Here is a 14377-nt window from a genome sequence, read left to right as displayed (position 1 = left end):
AAACATTTTTGTATTATTCTGTTATATTCCACTTTAAGTAAATAATAACAAACTTTTTGATTTAATGAACTATAACACTAATTTTATTTTTTAAAGATTTTTTTTTGGTTGAATTTTAGTTAAGGTTACGCATACTTTTTTGATTAAAAAATATGTTTTTTGAATTTTTTTTTTATCAGATTGGTTTTTTTTAAAGTTATTTCTTCTTAGTTAAAAGAATAATTTATAAATATTTGATTTATACGACAAAATAAAAATAAAAATAACTTTTTTTAAATTTTATTGGTTAAATGAAAAAAAAAATAAATTAATAAAATATTTAAAAATTAGTAAGTTATTTTTTAATATAAATGACTTCTCGTAAGGCATCGAGAAAGCCGGCCTATAATTTTTTTTTATTTGTCCGGCGCTAGGCAAATTTCCACAGACGCTTCTCCATGTCTTTCCTTGTTCTCGCTCGTGCTGTAATTTGAAGTTTGAAGCTATTCCACGTTCTTTCTATAGTGTTCGTGTAGACGCCAGTTTCCGGATCTTTAAAATTAACACTATGGTTTACTGTATAGTGCTTGAATTCCATAATATCCTCAATTCTATTGTATCCTCGCCAAAAATCAGTGTAAATGATCGAGCCAGGTGCGACGTGCTTCTTAATGACTTCAAGATGCGTTTCACTGTCCGTTTTTTATCAGAAACAGCAAAAACGCGTCTTTCTGCTATTTTTTCTACACCGCCCATAACCTAGACTCCATCTACAAGGTGCTCTCTATGGTACTTTCGTTTTCTTATTTTGGTTTCATCTATTTCCACAATGATGCCTTCGCCACCGATAACACATTCTTCGGTTTCCAAGGCATCCGCCACAAGTTGGCGAAAATATCCCAAAAATGCGCAAACAGTAGCACTACTGTGTCCACATTGACATATTATTGAGGTTGCTGGAGTCTTACACAATCAAAGGTGAACCATGTGAAGAATCTCACCAAAAAGAAAGCACTGGCTACCGAAAAACGTTCTATTTTTTGCCTTTACGGCCTTTCTACAGCTTTTCTTAATGCATTTGAATAGAAGTTTTGCCCTTCGGAAAGAAGTTGGGCCTCCACATTCTGGACATTCCATTTCTTTTTTTATTATTTTTTCATCTTGAAAAAACTTGAAAGCTGCATCCTCGTCGAAGAAAATATTTTTTAAAATTTTCGTTGAAGGAATTGAAGTCATTTTTAAAGCGTTTTAAGTTTTTAGGTGTTTTTAAATTTTTAACAGTAAAAATTTATGATCAAATATCAATTTCCAAATTATTTTACCTTTTTTTTGAATATTTTTTTTAAAAAATTTGTTTTTTGCATTTGATATTCATTTTTTTTATCTTTTTTTCTTTAATTTTATTTTTTTTTTTGTTTTTTACTGTAAAAGAAATTTTTTATTTTTGAAAATTTTTTTTTTCTGATTGCCCTTGTTTTTTTATCTTAGAAAAAGTAAAAAAATTTTTATATGCAGTTATAAGAAAATGTGGTCTTAATGGGATTTTCTGTAGTCAGGGATTGGAATTGTTATTTTAAAGAAGATATTACATATATATTTCGAAGTAATATATATTAATTTAATTTAATATTATAACTAAATTTAATAATTAAAATAATTTATTATATTTTTAGTTATAAAAACAATCAATAAAATTTTTTACTTCCTATTGAGCGTATTACGAATATTGGATTTGTTTGCAGACTGTTATACTGGTAAATTTTAATTTTTTTGTTGAATACATTAAGGTTGGGATTGCTGAGAAACCTGAATTTTTTACTGGGATAAAGGTGAAGGTAATCTATTTTAATTGATATACGGATATTGGTAATTGGTGGATGTACAGTCAATTATCAGAAAGTGATAGATTAAAGTATATAGAGTTATATACTATTGTTAGTAGTTTGGGATTGGTGATATCTGAAGAAAGTTTGTTATCAGAGCTAAGTATCGCTGATTGTAAAAGACATTCTCAAAAGATTGAGAAATTGAAATTGTTGGAATTAAAGTGTGTTAATTCGGAAGCTATTGAAAGTGATTTAAGTGTAAAGGAGGTAGAAGATAGTGATAATATGACGTTTACTCCTAAAAGTACTACTTGGACTGCAATGGTCAATGTTTTTGACTCCAAGAAGGAAAAGTTTTCTATTTTTTTGAAGAAGTTGGTTAATGCTATGAAGATTGATGGTGTTGGCGATTCCGATATTCAATTAATGTTATTGAAAGCTAAACTGGATACTGAATCTGCTTATAGACTAGATAATTATAAAGAAAGTAAAGGAAACATTACTTTTGTTCAAGCAAGTGCATTTTTAACTGAAGTATATGATGGAGATAGAGCAAGAAATATGGCTTCTATAAAAGCTGAGAAGTATAGAATTAATACTTATAAGGTTTATGAAAGTTTGGTTGAGTAATATGAGTTATTAAGAACTTCTTTGGATGGTATTGATGAAGCAACTAAAACAAGAACAATTAAGACACAGTTAAGAAATAAATTGAGTTTTAATGTAGTATTAAAGACAAGATTCTTGGATAGATTTGATTTTTATTCTGATTTTTGTGAATTAGCTATGGATATATCTGATTATTGGTATGCTATTAATGATAAGAAAGGAAGAGGTAAGAAAAATTTACATGAAAATAATTTGGGTAATAATGGCAATAGAAATTTTGATATAAATAAGATTCAATGTCATAAATGTAAGAATTATGGGTATTATGCAAATAAGTGTGAAAATAAAATGAATGAAACTGTAAAGCTTGAAAATAAGAAAGATCAATATTCTAATAATAAGGTAGTTTCAAATGTAGAATCTATTGAACTTAAGGAAAGTGTAAGCAAAGTAAATAAGATTAGTATGGTTATTAATCCTAATCCATTGATTATTTTGAATATGGGAGTAGGGAAAGGATTTGTTGATACTTTAACTGATAGTGGTAGTTCTGTTTCTCTTATGTCTTTGAAATCTCTTAAAGTTTTATTGAAGGATGAAGATATTGAACTGAAGAATACAGATACCGTTTTAGTAGGTGCATTTGGTAATGAAACTGTTCCAGTTGGGAAGGTTAACATGAGAGTTTCTTATGATAATATGCAACATTTTATTGATATTATTATTGTATCACAATTAAATTATGATATGATTCCTGGTATTAATGAAATAAAGTTATTTAATATGTTAAATATTCCTTCTGAGTATTTTTCAGCTGAAATGGAGACTAAAATATTAAATAAAGGTGAAATAGTTAAATCTTACTTAAATAATAGAGTTGTTAATGCTGCGTCTGAGTTAGAAGTTTCAAATGAGTATATTCTTGAGGAGATTAAGAAAAATTATCCACAAGTTGATAAAGTGTTGAGTAGACATTCTAATGATATTGGGAAATTTATTCACAAAGTTCCTAAGATTGAATGGGATACTTCTGTAGAACATTCATATTTTCCTTATAAATATCCAGTTCATCAGTTGGAAATTGGTCAGTATTTACTTAAAGAAATGTTAGATGCAGATATTTTAGAAGTTGGACATGCAAGGTACTTGCATAATATTATTATTGTAAAGAAACATGTTAATGAGAATTCTGATTATCAAAGTATGGATAATGGAAAGGTTGATTTGAATAAACAATATAGAATTGTTGTTGATTTAAGAAGTTTGAATAAAATGTGTGCAAAAGTAGAAATGCCTGGGATGCGTATTGAATCTCTTATTCCACTTTCAAAGGAAGCTACTCGTTTTATATCAATTGACTTATGTCAAAGTTTTCATCAGTTTGAGTTAGATGAAGTTGATCGTATTTTTTTTGATATAGCTTATCCTGGAATGCCGTGTTTGCGTTTTAAAAGACTTCCGCAAGGATTCATTAATTCGCCTGTTTATATGAAATATTTGTTAGAAAAGAAAATTCCTTCTGATCTTTTGCAACTTTATTATGATGATGGAATCCGAGGTACGGATACTGATTTATTTGCACATATTCGCATTGTTGAGCAAATTTTTAGAAAACTTGGTGATTGTGATTTGAAAATTAATGCTAGTAAAAGTCTTTTGTGTGCTACGAAATTACAAGTTCTTGGTTTTGAAGGTAGTCAATATGGAGCTGAACCTGGTGCTCGTGCTCGTAATATTATGGAAAAATATAAAGTTCCTAAGTCTTCTGATGATATTCGTCGTTTTTTGGGTTTTATTTCTTATTATAGAAGATTTTTGCCTAAACTTGGAATTTCGCTTCAACCAATTACAAAATTATTGAGAAAAAATGTTGTTTTTATTTGGTGTGATGAATGCCAGTTGAATTTTGATAAAATTAAGAATTTACTTTTAGAAAATCCTCGTTTGTATACTGAGGTAAAAAATGAACCATTAATGGTAAATACAGATGCCAGTTTTGAAGGTTTTGGAGGTTGTTTGTATCAAATGATTAATAAAGAATTCCGTCCGTTATTATATTGAAGTGCTGCGCGTAGGCATAATTTGAGAATTAAAAGTGCGACTTATTTGGAATTACAAAGAGTTATGGAATTTTTTAGAAATAATCGTCATCGATTGGTTGGAAAGGATATTATTTATTGGTTTGTGGATAATAAAAGTGCTGTGAATATATTGAATAATGAAGTTACTGATAATGAACGTTTTTTGAGTTGGTTGAGTGAGTTACCACCAAACATAAAATTTTTCTATATATCCGATTCAAAGAATTATATTGCTGATACATTATCTTGCGACATTCAACATAACGATGTTAATTTTTCTGAGGGGAGAGAGGGGAGATTAATAGTGTTGCTGCGAAGAGAAATAGAGGTAGACCGAAGAAAATTTCAAACGAATTAAACTTAGATGATGAAAATGATGAAGAAAACAATTTAACATCTAATCAAAAATTGTTTATACAAAAATTATATGAAAAGGGTCATTTCTGTTACAAAAAAATATTTCATTTATTGGATGAAAAATTTGGTGAAAATAAAAAAAAAATGGCAAGAAAAGAATTGAGAAAAATTATAAAAGAATGCAAAAGTTGTTTGGAGATAAATATTGGAAGATCAAAAAAGAAATCAATTACAATGAAAGTTACAGGACCTAGAGCAGTAGTGAATTTAGATATTGCAGAACCATTTATGAATCAGTCAGATGTTGCGAAAGGAAAAAAGAGATATTTCATATCTCTCGTAGATTACTGTTCAAAAACATTTATGCGAGATTTATTAATATTCTAAAGTCAAATAAAATTTGTGTAGAAATATCGAAAATAATCAAAGATAAACAACCAATAGTTATAAAGTGTGATAATGCAAAGTAATTTGAAAAAATTGAAGAAAACTTGAAAATTGAATTGATAAAATTTATGGATGATAAAGAAATTTCAGATATAGATGAAGAATTATTAATGTGTGCTGCTGAAAGAAAAAAGAGAAAATTTATTGAAACTATTATGTGTAGCGAAAATTTAAAAAATAAAGCTTTTGATAAATTTAGATATAAGAAGGTAATTTATGTTTCTCCGTATCATTTAAAATCAAATGGAAATGTTGAGAGAAGTATTAGAACGATTGAAGAATCTTTTTCTAAGAGGTTAATTAATAAAGCAGATAGAAAAGAAGCAAAATAAGTAAATCAAGAAGACTTGGATATAATATGTGAACAATATAATAATTCATATCATGGAGGTAAGAAATATTCCAAATAATTTGTTTAATGAAGAAAATGGAGATTGTATCATGGAGGAAGCGAAAATTATCAATATTGTTGAAGGGGAAATTTATGTAAAAAAAACCGTTTTTCATCAAGAAACTTGGGGAAAGATATGAAAGAATTGATAAAGAAAGTAAGATTGTGGGTAATAGAGTATTTATTAATGGTAAAGAAGCTAGATCAAAAGATCATGTAAAGTTCCCGAATAAAAATAATTTATCTTGTATCAAGAAGCTTTAAGGTCCTAAAAGAGCCGATGATGTTAACTCTTTCGAGAGGAGAGAGGGTGAGTTATGAGAAAATGTGGTCTTAATAGAATTTTTTGTAGTCGGGGATTGGAATTGCTATTTTAAAGAAGATATTATATATATATTTCGAAGTAATATATATTAATTTAATTTAATATTATAACTAAATTTAATAATTAAAATAATTTGTTATATTTTTAGTTATAAAAACAATCAATAAAATTTTTTACTTATGCGTAACCTTAACTTAAAGAAATCCATTTTTTTTATTAACATTCATTTTTTTGAAATACAAAAAAGTTTTTTTTTATATATATTTTACAAAAAAAAAACAATGACTTTGAAAATTTTTTTTATAATATGAAAAAAAATAGTATGAATAATTTTTCATATATTTTAGATAATGTGGAAAATTTATACTAATATCAGTAAAATATTTATATATTATTGGAGCTATGCTTATATAAGAAATACAATACAATAAATATAATAATTACCTTTAAATATTACTTTAATCTCTAGTTTCTCCAAACTAGTACCACAACAGACTTTATACAATAAAACCCCTAAAAATATTACAATTAGACAATAAAATAAGCGTTAAAAAATACAACATTGTAATATAATTATGGCATAATATTTAACTCTGAAAATTTCTCTAAATTTTATCTCTTTATATAGCCTTAATTGTACTTTATTTCATAGTACTATCAGTTTAGGTCATTTTTTAGAAACACATCAAACTTAAAGGTTTTTATCACGCTTTCTGTTTTCTACCACGCCTTTAAGTTTTTCATCACCATCAAAAAAAAGATCAAACATTAATAAAAAATAAAAAAAATATCAAATATTTTAACTTATCTTAAAAAAATGAGAAAACTTTAATCATCAACAACTTTGAATAGAGTTATGATATGGATGATAAAAGTTGTTAAGAAATAAATATTTCTAAAATATTTCTAAAAAAATTTTTAAAGAAAAAAAAGTTAAGAAAATTGTGATGATGTTAATATTTCAATCATATTGAAATCAACAGATGAAATATTAGAAGACAATTTAAATGACATTGAAGATTTCACATGGTTACTATAAATTTAGTATAAATAAAAAAAATTTTCTAATCCTTTTCTAACCATTTTTGTAAATAATTTTTATATTAAAAATAAAATTATTACATTTTGTATAACAAAAAAAATGTTTTCTGCAAATGAACCATAAATAAAATATAAAAGATATTAAATTTTTCTAAAAAGACAGTAGAAAACACCAATACAATATTATAAAACGTAAAATAAAAAATAATTAGCTTTCATAAAAAGAAATCTAATTGTATTTAAATTGCAAATAAATTGTGTTACATAAAGAGAAAATATTAAATGTGATTATTTTCCTAAAAAATGAAATATTAATTCATAATTGAAAACATTATACGAAATTGTTTATCGTTAAAATTTTACGAAAAATATTTTAATTTAAAAAATATTTGTAAATCATAAAGGTATAAAAATATCGTAAAATTTCAAAAATAATTGTATGCCGATTTCAAACTTTTTATTTATAAAAAAAAAGACATTTACTGTTTGTAATTTGTCAAGTTGACAAAATTTTTCTCCTTGTATATTTTAAATTTTATCACGTAGTTAAAAATTGATGATAAAAATCTTCTTTGTGATGACTATTTTAGTATATAAAGTAATGTTTAAAAGAGATGATTTATTTTATCATACTTTATTTTTAACTCACGTGATATATATTATTATAATTTTGAATATTTTAAGTTTTTTTTTAATTATCTTATATAATTTAAACATTTATAGTGTTTGCTAGATAATTTAAGTAAGATTTTATATAACTAACTACACTTTTAATACAAAAAGAGCTATTTTAAAGACAACTAAATATAACACTACAAAAATTAATAATTTTATTTTAATTATTCATTTCCCCAATGAGATCAGACGTTGTTCCAATCTTGGTCTGTCTGGGATCTGACATCCCTAGTGATTAGCGAGGTTATCTGATAAAACTATTGAGAAGGAAGTTATTGTGACTCTTTACCTTTATAATATGCAATTTCAGTTGATTTTTTGAAATGCTATCATAAATGTCTCTCCATGTATCTATGTGCTTGGCTAAAGTACCGTCGTACTTCCTAAACTCGTTCTCCTGCCATTTAAAAACTTCTTCTACTTTTGATGCAGCGTAAATAGAATCAATGATTAGAACAATTTCATGTATTTCTAGTTTGTTTTTTATAAATAATTCAATAGCATTTTTTACTGCCAATACTTCTAATAACTGTGCTTTAGTGGCTGGGCCGCATACAGTTCTAATTTCGTCTAATTTTAATATTGTTTTCTCTTTATCATTTAATTTGAATAAAATAGCTGCTACTGCCTTCTCACGCTTACACCCAGCGTTCGATGCAATTGCAAATTTAAATTTGAAAAGTTTTTTGTAAATCTGGTCATTGGTGTCCAATTTTTTAAATGGATAACTTGTATTATTTTCCTTTGATTCCTCACAGTTTTTATCTGTTGATCCAGAAGAATCCCGGGTTTTCGTTTCCCGTCATCTGGTCTTCAATCTCCCATACGGGTAGAGATCTAGATGACGTGCCAAAAGTCATGGAAATAACATTAACAGCATCTTTATTACGTAAGAAAAAGTTCCATTCATGAAAGATAACATAGAAATTACCTATCTTCTGGGTAATTTTTCCAGGAAAGAAAATATCATCGGTGTATTATCTTTTAAAATAACACTCGCCATCACATTTTACTTGGATAACGAAGTATTTTTTAGATAATGAAGAACGGTTTAAGCGTGAAGATTCACACCAACGCTGCATACGTGTAAGGGCATTTATGCCATCAGTTCCCATGGACAAATTAAATCGTTTTACACTGTCAGATAATGATAAACTCAACCGCAGACCTTGTTTGATGGTTTGAAATGCTTTTTCAGCTTGGCCGTTACTAGTGGATCGATATTTGATAGAAGTGAGATGAATAATACCTTTAGAGAACAAAAAATTGTTCATTTCTTTTGAAATCAGTGGTCTATGATTATCGGATAATAACAAATCAGGAATGCCGTAGGATTCAATGTATTTCGAAATTATGTGTATAATATGTTTTGATGAATAATCTTTCACCGGACGAGCAAAAATGAGGTTCGAATGATGTTCTACCAATGTGCAAAAATGTAATTGACCAAATTGGGCGTTATCAATAAAAACGCGTTCATTGAAGTACCGAGTAGCAGGTAAACTTCCAACACAAAAATTTAAATTCCATTTCGCTTGACAGCAAGTAGAACATTTATTAATAAAGTCCACAGTTAATCGCGAATAATCAAGTAGAACATATTTGCTGGCTAAAGCACGAGTCATATGAATGCAAGAAAAATGGTAGCCATGTAAGAAGGATAAGAATTGATCAGTCAATGCTTTCGGAACAAAAATTCGAGTATTCGCATACATCACTCTGTCTTGAATCGTCAACTCTTTATTGAGAAGTTAAATTGAAAGATCTGAGAGATAACCTTGTTTAACTTTCAGAAACACGTAATCAGTAGCTGAAGTTCTACGAATTACATCCAAAGGTAACACAATCCCTTCTTTCCGTACCAATAATTTTTCAACTAGTAACAGAACTTCACAAACTGGAACACTTTCCACTCTGCATTGTCGCTTACTAAAAAATTGTACCTGAAATGGGAAAAATTTCATCATCAAACGAGTAAATGTAGATGATTTATAATTATAATTATTTATATACGAAGAGAAAAAAGTCAACATTTGCGTGGTCGGAACCACAATTCGAATATGTCTGTGAAACATGAAAAAACTGAATAGTTCTAACATTTCCCCCGTAATCAAAAACAACTTGTTTTCCCATAGATCACGTCATTCAGAATTTTGTAAAACGCGAGAAGAGGAATAAAATAATTGGTTGTCGCAAAAAATAAAGGCATAAACAGTTTCATCATTTGCTTGTGGAACAATCTTCATGAATTTCGATTCATCTGAAATGGTGTGTAAAACATGTAAATTTTTAAATTTATTTATCATATTGGTCCACGCCGCATCTCTCCTTTCAACCCAGTAGAAGATCTCGTTTGTTCTTACGTACAAAGACTTCATTGTTTTGAAAAAATCTGTGAATAATTGATTTAAATAGATCATACGGCCTATAAAAAGTAAAAGTTGAGTGGTAGATGTGGGCTTCTGATATAAAACAGACTTGTATTTCTCTTTTGCCGTAACTGAACCATCACAACCAATAGTAAACCTCAAGAAATCGATTTCTAGCGCTAAAATCTGTTTTTTGGTTTCATTTACTGGTAAATTCCAAGATGACATAATCTCTTTACATTTAAATAATGAATGGTTATGTTTCTCCAACGATTTTCCATAAATAAAAAGATCGTCCAAATAACGAATAATTTGCAGGTCCTGAAATAGATTATACAACTCTTGTTCGAACAAAATTGAAATACTAGAAATCCCAAAAACTTCTCGAAGCGGTTTGAAAAATCTAAATTGGGTGGTTATGACTGAATTGTTCAAAATTTTTTGAGGCAGAAAGCACTGTTTAAACGCGTTCGAGATATCTAATTCTGAAAGGTAACGTAATTTGTGTTTCGGTATCGCTAAAACAGATTGAATATTCACTAACTCCATTGAAGATGGCTTCTCAATAAACTTGTTTAAATACGTGTAATTTTCACAAATGCAAACAGACTCTTTTTTCGGAATTGCAACAATTGGATGGGCGGACAAAACCTCACACTTGGGTACTTTCACATAGCAACCGGAGTCAACTTCCTCTTGAAGCTTGCGTTTGGTTAACTTTGCTAATGCAACATTGGTGATTTTTCGGTAAGGAATGATTTTGGGAACGTAATTATCAAGTAATTCGACCTATAACATTATAGGGTTTGAAGATATTTCTAATTTTGGTGGACGTTTATAGGCAGTACGAAGTGTGTAAGATGGAAAATTATTCTTTGGTTTCTATTCAATAGACTGATTAATGCTTGGAATCAAACCCATGGATTGCACAGACGTGAGCCCTATAATGGTATGCGAAACTTCCAATACATAGAACTTGGATGCAAGTTTACTGTGAGCACCAATTTTTATGTTTAAAATTACTGATCCATAGCAATGTACTGAAGCACCAAGAAGCTGCAAAATTTTAATCGTATCATTTTCATCCATTGGCAGCGCCCATTGCTTGACAAGATCCACAAAAATGTAATTAAAACCTGCCCCGCTGTCTAAGTAGGAATTGACATACGATTTCTCGTTGAAAACCACTGACATACACCATTTTGGAACGTATGAGACTAAGAATCCGGGTTTGTCATCTAACTTAAGTTTGAACTTCTCTCCTTGCTGTTGAACAAAAGGTTTCTTCTTATTTGCCTGCTCGTCTTTGGTAAGTAACGAGTGATTAGTCAATTCGAAGTTTTTCAGTGATTCCAAGTTTACAACTTCCCCCTCTTTCAACCAATCTTTAACAAAATGAGTTGGTGATCGTAATACTGTCAATAACAAGCTGGCAACCTCCGCTTCCTTATCAGTACAACTAAATAGACATTTAATCAAAAGCTAAGCCCGTTTACATAAACCTAAAACTAGTAAATAATCACTAATTTCCAATTTCAGAGACTTCAATTCGTTTGGTAGGCTATTCCTTCTATCACCTAAGAAACTTCGGAGAATAGACGAAGCATCGGATAAACAGGTGACGACATTGTCAACTATAATTAGCGATTGTAATTTCTTCGGTAATAAAGATAAAAATTTTTCTAATTGCTGATCTGGATTTACAACTAATTGAATTCGTGTCGTTGTTGCTTCAATCCAAACCAGAAGATCATGATTTCCTAATTTGTCAAATCTAATACTGGATTTGCTATCATTAATCTTGTAAGGCTCCATGCTAGATAATTTAAGTAAGATTTTATATAACTAACTACACTTTTAATACAAAAAGTGCTATTTTAAAGACAAGTAGATATAACACCACAAAAATTAATAGATTTATTATAATTATTCATCTTCCCAATGAGATCAGACCCTGTTCCAATCTTGGTCTGTCTGGGATCTGACATATAATAGACGGTAAATCTAGAGTTAATAGTTTTTATGGTAAAATCATTAAATACAACAATTTATGTTTGGATAATTATTGAAATTTATTTAATGTTGCTAGTAATTTAAAAAAGCCTATCTTAAAAAATTTAATTTTATTTATTGTATATATGATTTAATAAGTAAATCAATTTTAAAATTTATTTACATTTTTTTTAATAGAAATTGAATTTACTAATAAGAAAACTATCAACATTACAAGAAAACAATAGTATAAAAGAAAAAAAATTAAAAGAATAAAGAAAAAAAATGTAAGAATTAATAAAAATTCATTTTCTTTATATCGTTAATTATAAAAATTCAAGAATTAAAACTTTAAAATAATTTTTTACTTATTTATCTTATATATTTTTTTATATAAAAATTATTATCATAAATGTATTAGTTTTAAAAATGTTAATACTAGATTTATTAATTATTTATTCAATTATATAGAATTATTTATATAATATATACTTTTAAAGTTTATAATAAGGTTAAAAGCATAATATATTTTTCTATTATATTCAAAGTTGATTTAAATCAAATTTTTTATTAAAATAATGCTATCAAAAAAGAGTAAACAAAATGTTTTATAAATAATTTCTAGACTTAAAATATATATATATATAAATATAAAATAAATCAAGTTTAGTTTTATCTGATAGTAACAAAGCTTAACTTTTATTCTTTTTAAAATTTTTTTCTACCATTGCAGTATCCATTTTTTGTTTAGCAGTAATAGTTGTTCCTAACAAACGCATTATCATTTTATGAATTTGAAATACAAAATTTGTATTAAATCTTTTATTGTATCCTTAAAAAAACGTCTAATAAACTTTTATATGGAAACATACAATGCTACTTTACAAAGTATATCAAATAAAAATTTTTTTAATGGATATTCTTATGCATGAAAACTATAAAAACATTACATCTAAAATTTTTAATAAAGATATATATTTCATATTTTAATGAAATATATAAAGTTGTCAATTATGAATAATTGGGTTTTGAAATGTAAATACAATTTTATTAAAATTGTTAGAAATATTAAAAATTGAAAAAAATAAATAAAAAAATAATATTTAATGAATAATATTAATTAAAAAGTATTGACATTGTTGATTTTACTTAAAGCATATATAAAGATTGGTCTATAAAAAGTTTTTATACATTATTACATATTAAAAGTAAACTAAAATTTTTTAGATTTAATTAATCAATTTACATATATAAGTACAAGAAAATATTGAAAACAATAATTTAATTTTTCGTGATGTTTCATTATATATTTATTAGAATAATATAAACATGAAGTATTAAAATGATATAATTTATAATTATTTATCATAAATTGACTTTAATTTTAAATTAAACAGCTATCTTTTTAAATAATATGGCAAAATAAAAAGAGATAAACATTGTGCTTTAAATTAAAAGAATATAATAACATTTAATAATCATAAAAAATATATTAAAGTTAGAAAAATATAAATTTTTCAACAAATTTGTTAAGAAATTATTTTAATTTTGAACAAAAAAATGAATGAATATTTAAAATACGCGTAATTGATTTGTTTTTTAATTATTCAATTTATGTTAGCTGTTTTGATGAAATTGTGATTATAGAAAATTGAACTGAAAAAATTTATTTTTATATATATGTTTTTATAAATAAAGTCAATTTTCATATTTTTATTGATATAGTTGAATTTCAAGCATTTAATATCTGCTATAAATACTATGAATTAATTTTAGACGATATCATTAGATTACCATTAGTAATTATTCATTGTAATAGATTACATTATGAAATAAAATGAAACATTAATCAACATGTTGAAATTTATTAAAAAAATTTTTTGAAAATTTTACAATAGAATTTGTTTAATAAAAACTTTAAGAAATAATAACGGAAAAGGTAAATCATATAAGAAGAGATCATTCATTAAAATATAGTATTTTTTCATCAAAATAACAAAAAAAAATTGATAAAAGTTTTGTTGTAACATAACATCCAAAATTATAAGGATATATCAATGATTATATAACTGTTGAAATAGTCAATCAAGCATTTACTCTTTTTTTTATTTAAATATTCGGTTTAAGATGAAGAAACAAATTATGCAAATGTTGAAATGTTATATAATGATAAAAATAAAGATGAAATATTATCATATTTAAAAGTAAGATGCATTGAACCAACTGACGTAACATGGAAAATTTTTAATCTTTAATTTTTTGCAATACTATTATTGAAAAAGTCT

At 26.5% G+C, this 14377-nt stretch overlaps 5 protein-coding genes across 5 annotated transcripts; 2 read left to right on the top strand and 3 right to left on the bottom strand.

Moving 5' to 3' along the window:
• Nucleotides 1-409: 409 nt before the first annotated feature.
• Nucleotides 410-735, bottom strand: SRAE_0000058400 (Hypothetical protein; the record flags this gene model as incomplete). The annotated part of the gene is made up of 2 exons (XM_024646493.1): nucleotides 410-590; nucleotides 641-735. 2 exons carry the CDS (start codon nucleotides 733-735, stop codon nucleotides 410-412), a joined length of 276 nt encoding a protein of 91 aa, XP_024500669.1.
• A 1121-nt stretch (nucleotides 736-1856) lies between these two features.
• On the top strand, nucleotides 1857-5239 carry SRAE_0000058300 (Reverse transcriptase domain and Zinc finger,CCHC-type domain-containing protein; the record flags this gene model as incomplete). Its single annotated transcript, XM_024646492.1, has 3 exons — nucleotides 1857-2389; nucleotides 2450-4458; nucleotides 4779-5239. The coding sequence occupies 3 exons, from the start codon at nucleotides 1857-1859 to the stop codon at nucleotides 5237-5239; spliced, it is 3003 nt and encodes a 1000-aa protein (XP_024500668.1).
• Nucleotides 5240-5367: 128 nt separating this feature from the next.
• Nucleotides 5368-5631, top strand: SRAE_0000058200 (Hypothetical protein; the record flags this gene model as incomplete). The annotated part of the gene is made up of 1 exon (XM_024646491.1): nucleotides 5368-5631. One exon carries the CDS (start codon nucleotides 5368-5370, stop codon nucleotides 5629-5631), a length of 264 nt encoding a protein of 87 aa, XP_024500667.1.
• A 2285-nt stretch (nucleotides 5632-7916) lies between these two features.
• SRAE_0000058100 (Integrase, catalytic core domain and Ribonuclease H-like domain-containing protein) lies at nucleotides 7917-9356 on the bottom strand (the record flags this gene model as incomplete). Its single annotated transcript, XM_024646490.1, has 3 exons — nucleotides 7917-7979; nucleotides 8021-8496; nucleotides 8816-9356. The coding sequence occupies 3 exons, from the start codon at nucleotides 9354-9356 to the stop codon at nucleotides 7917-7919; spliced, it is 1080 nt and encodes a 359-aa protein (XP_024500666.1).
• A 516-nt stretch (nucleotides 9357-9872) lies between these two features.
• Nucleotides 9873-11915, bottom strand: SRAE_0000058000 (Reverse transcriptase domain-containing protein; the record flags this gene model as incomplete). Its single annotated transcript, XM_024646489.1, has 6 exons — nucleotides 9873-9991; nucleotides 10095-10156; nucleotides 10210-10503; nucleotides 10567-10889; nucleotides 11031-11559; nucleotides 11644-11915. The coding sequence occupies 6 exons, from the start codon at nucleotides 11913-11915 to the stop codon at nucleotides 9873-9875; spliced, it is 1599 nt and encodes a 532-aa protein (XP_024500665.1).
• Between the last annotated feature and the right edge of the window lie 2462 nt (nucleotides 11916-14377).

Source organism: Strongyloides ratti, scaffold srae_scaffold0000004, assembly GCF_001040885.1.
Source record: "Strongyloides ratti genome assembly S_ratti_ED321, scaffold srae_scaffold0000004".
Lineage (NCBI taxonomy): Eukaryota > Metazoa > Nematoda > Chromadorea > Rhabditida > Strongyloididae > Strongyloides > Strongyloides ratti.
The sequence above is the reverse complement of the archived record's forward strand: the minus strand, read 5'-3'. Positions and strand labels throughout refer to the sequence as shown.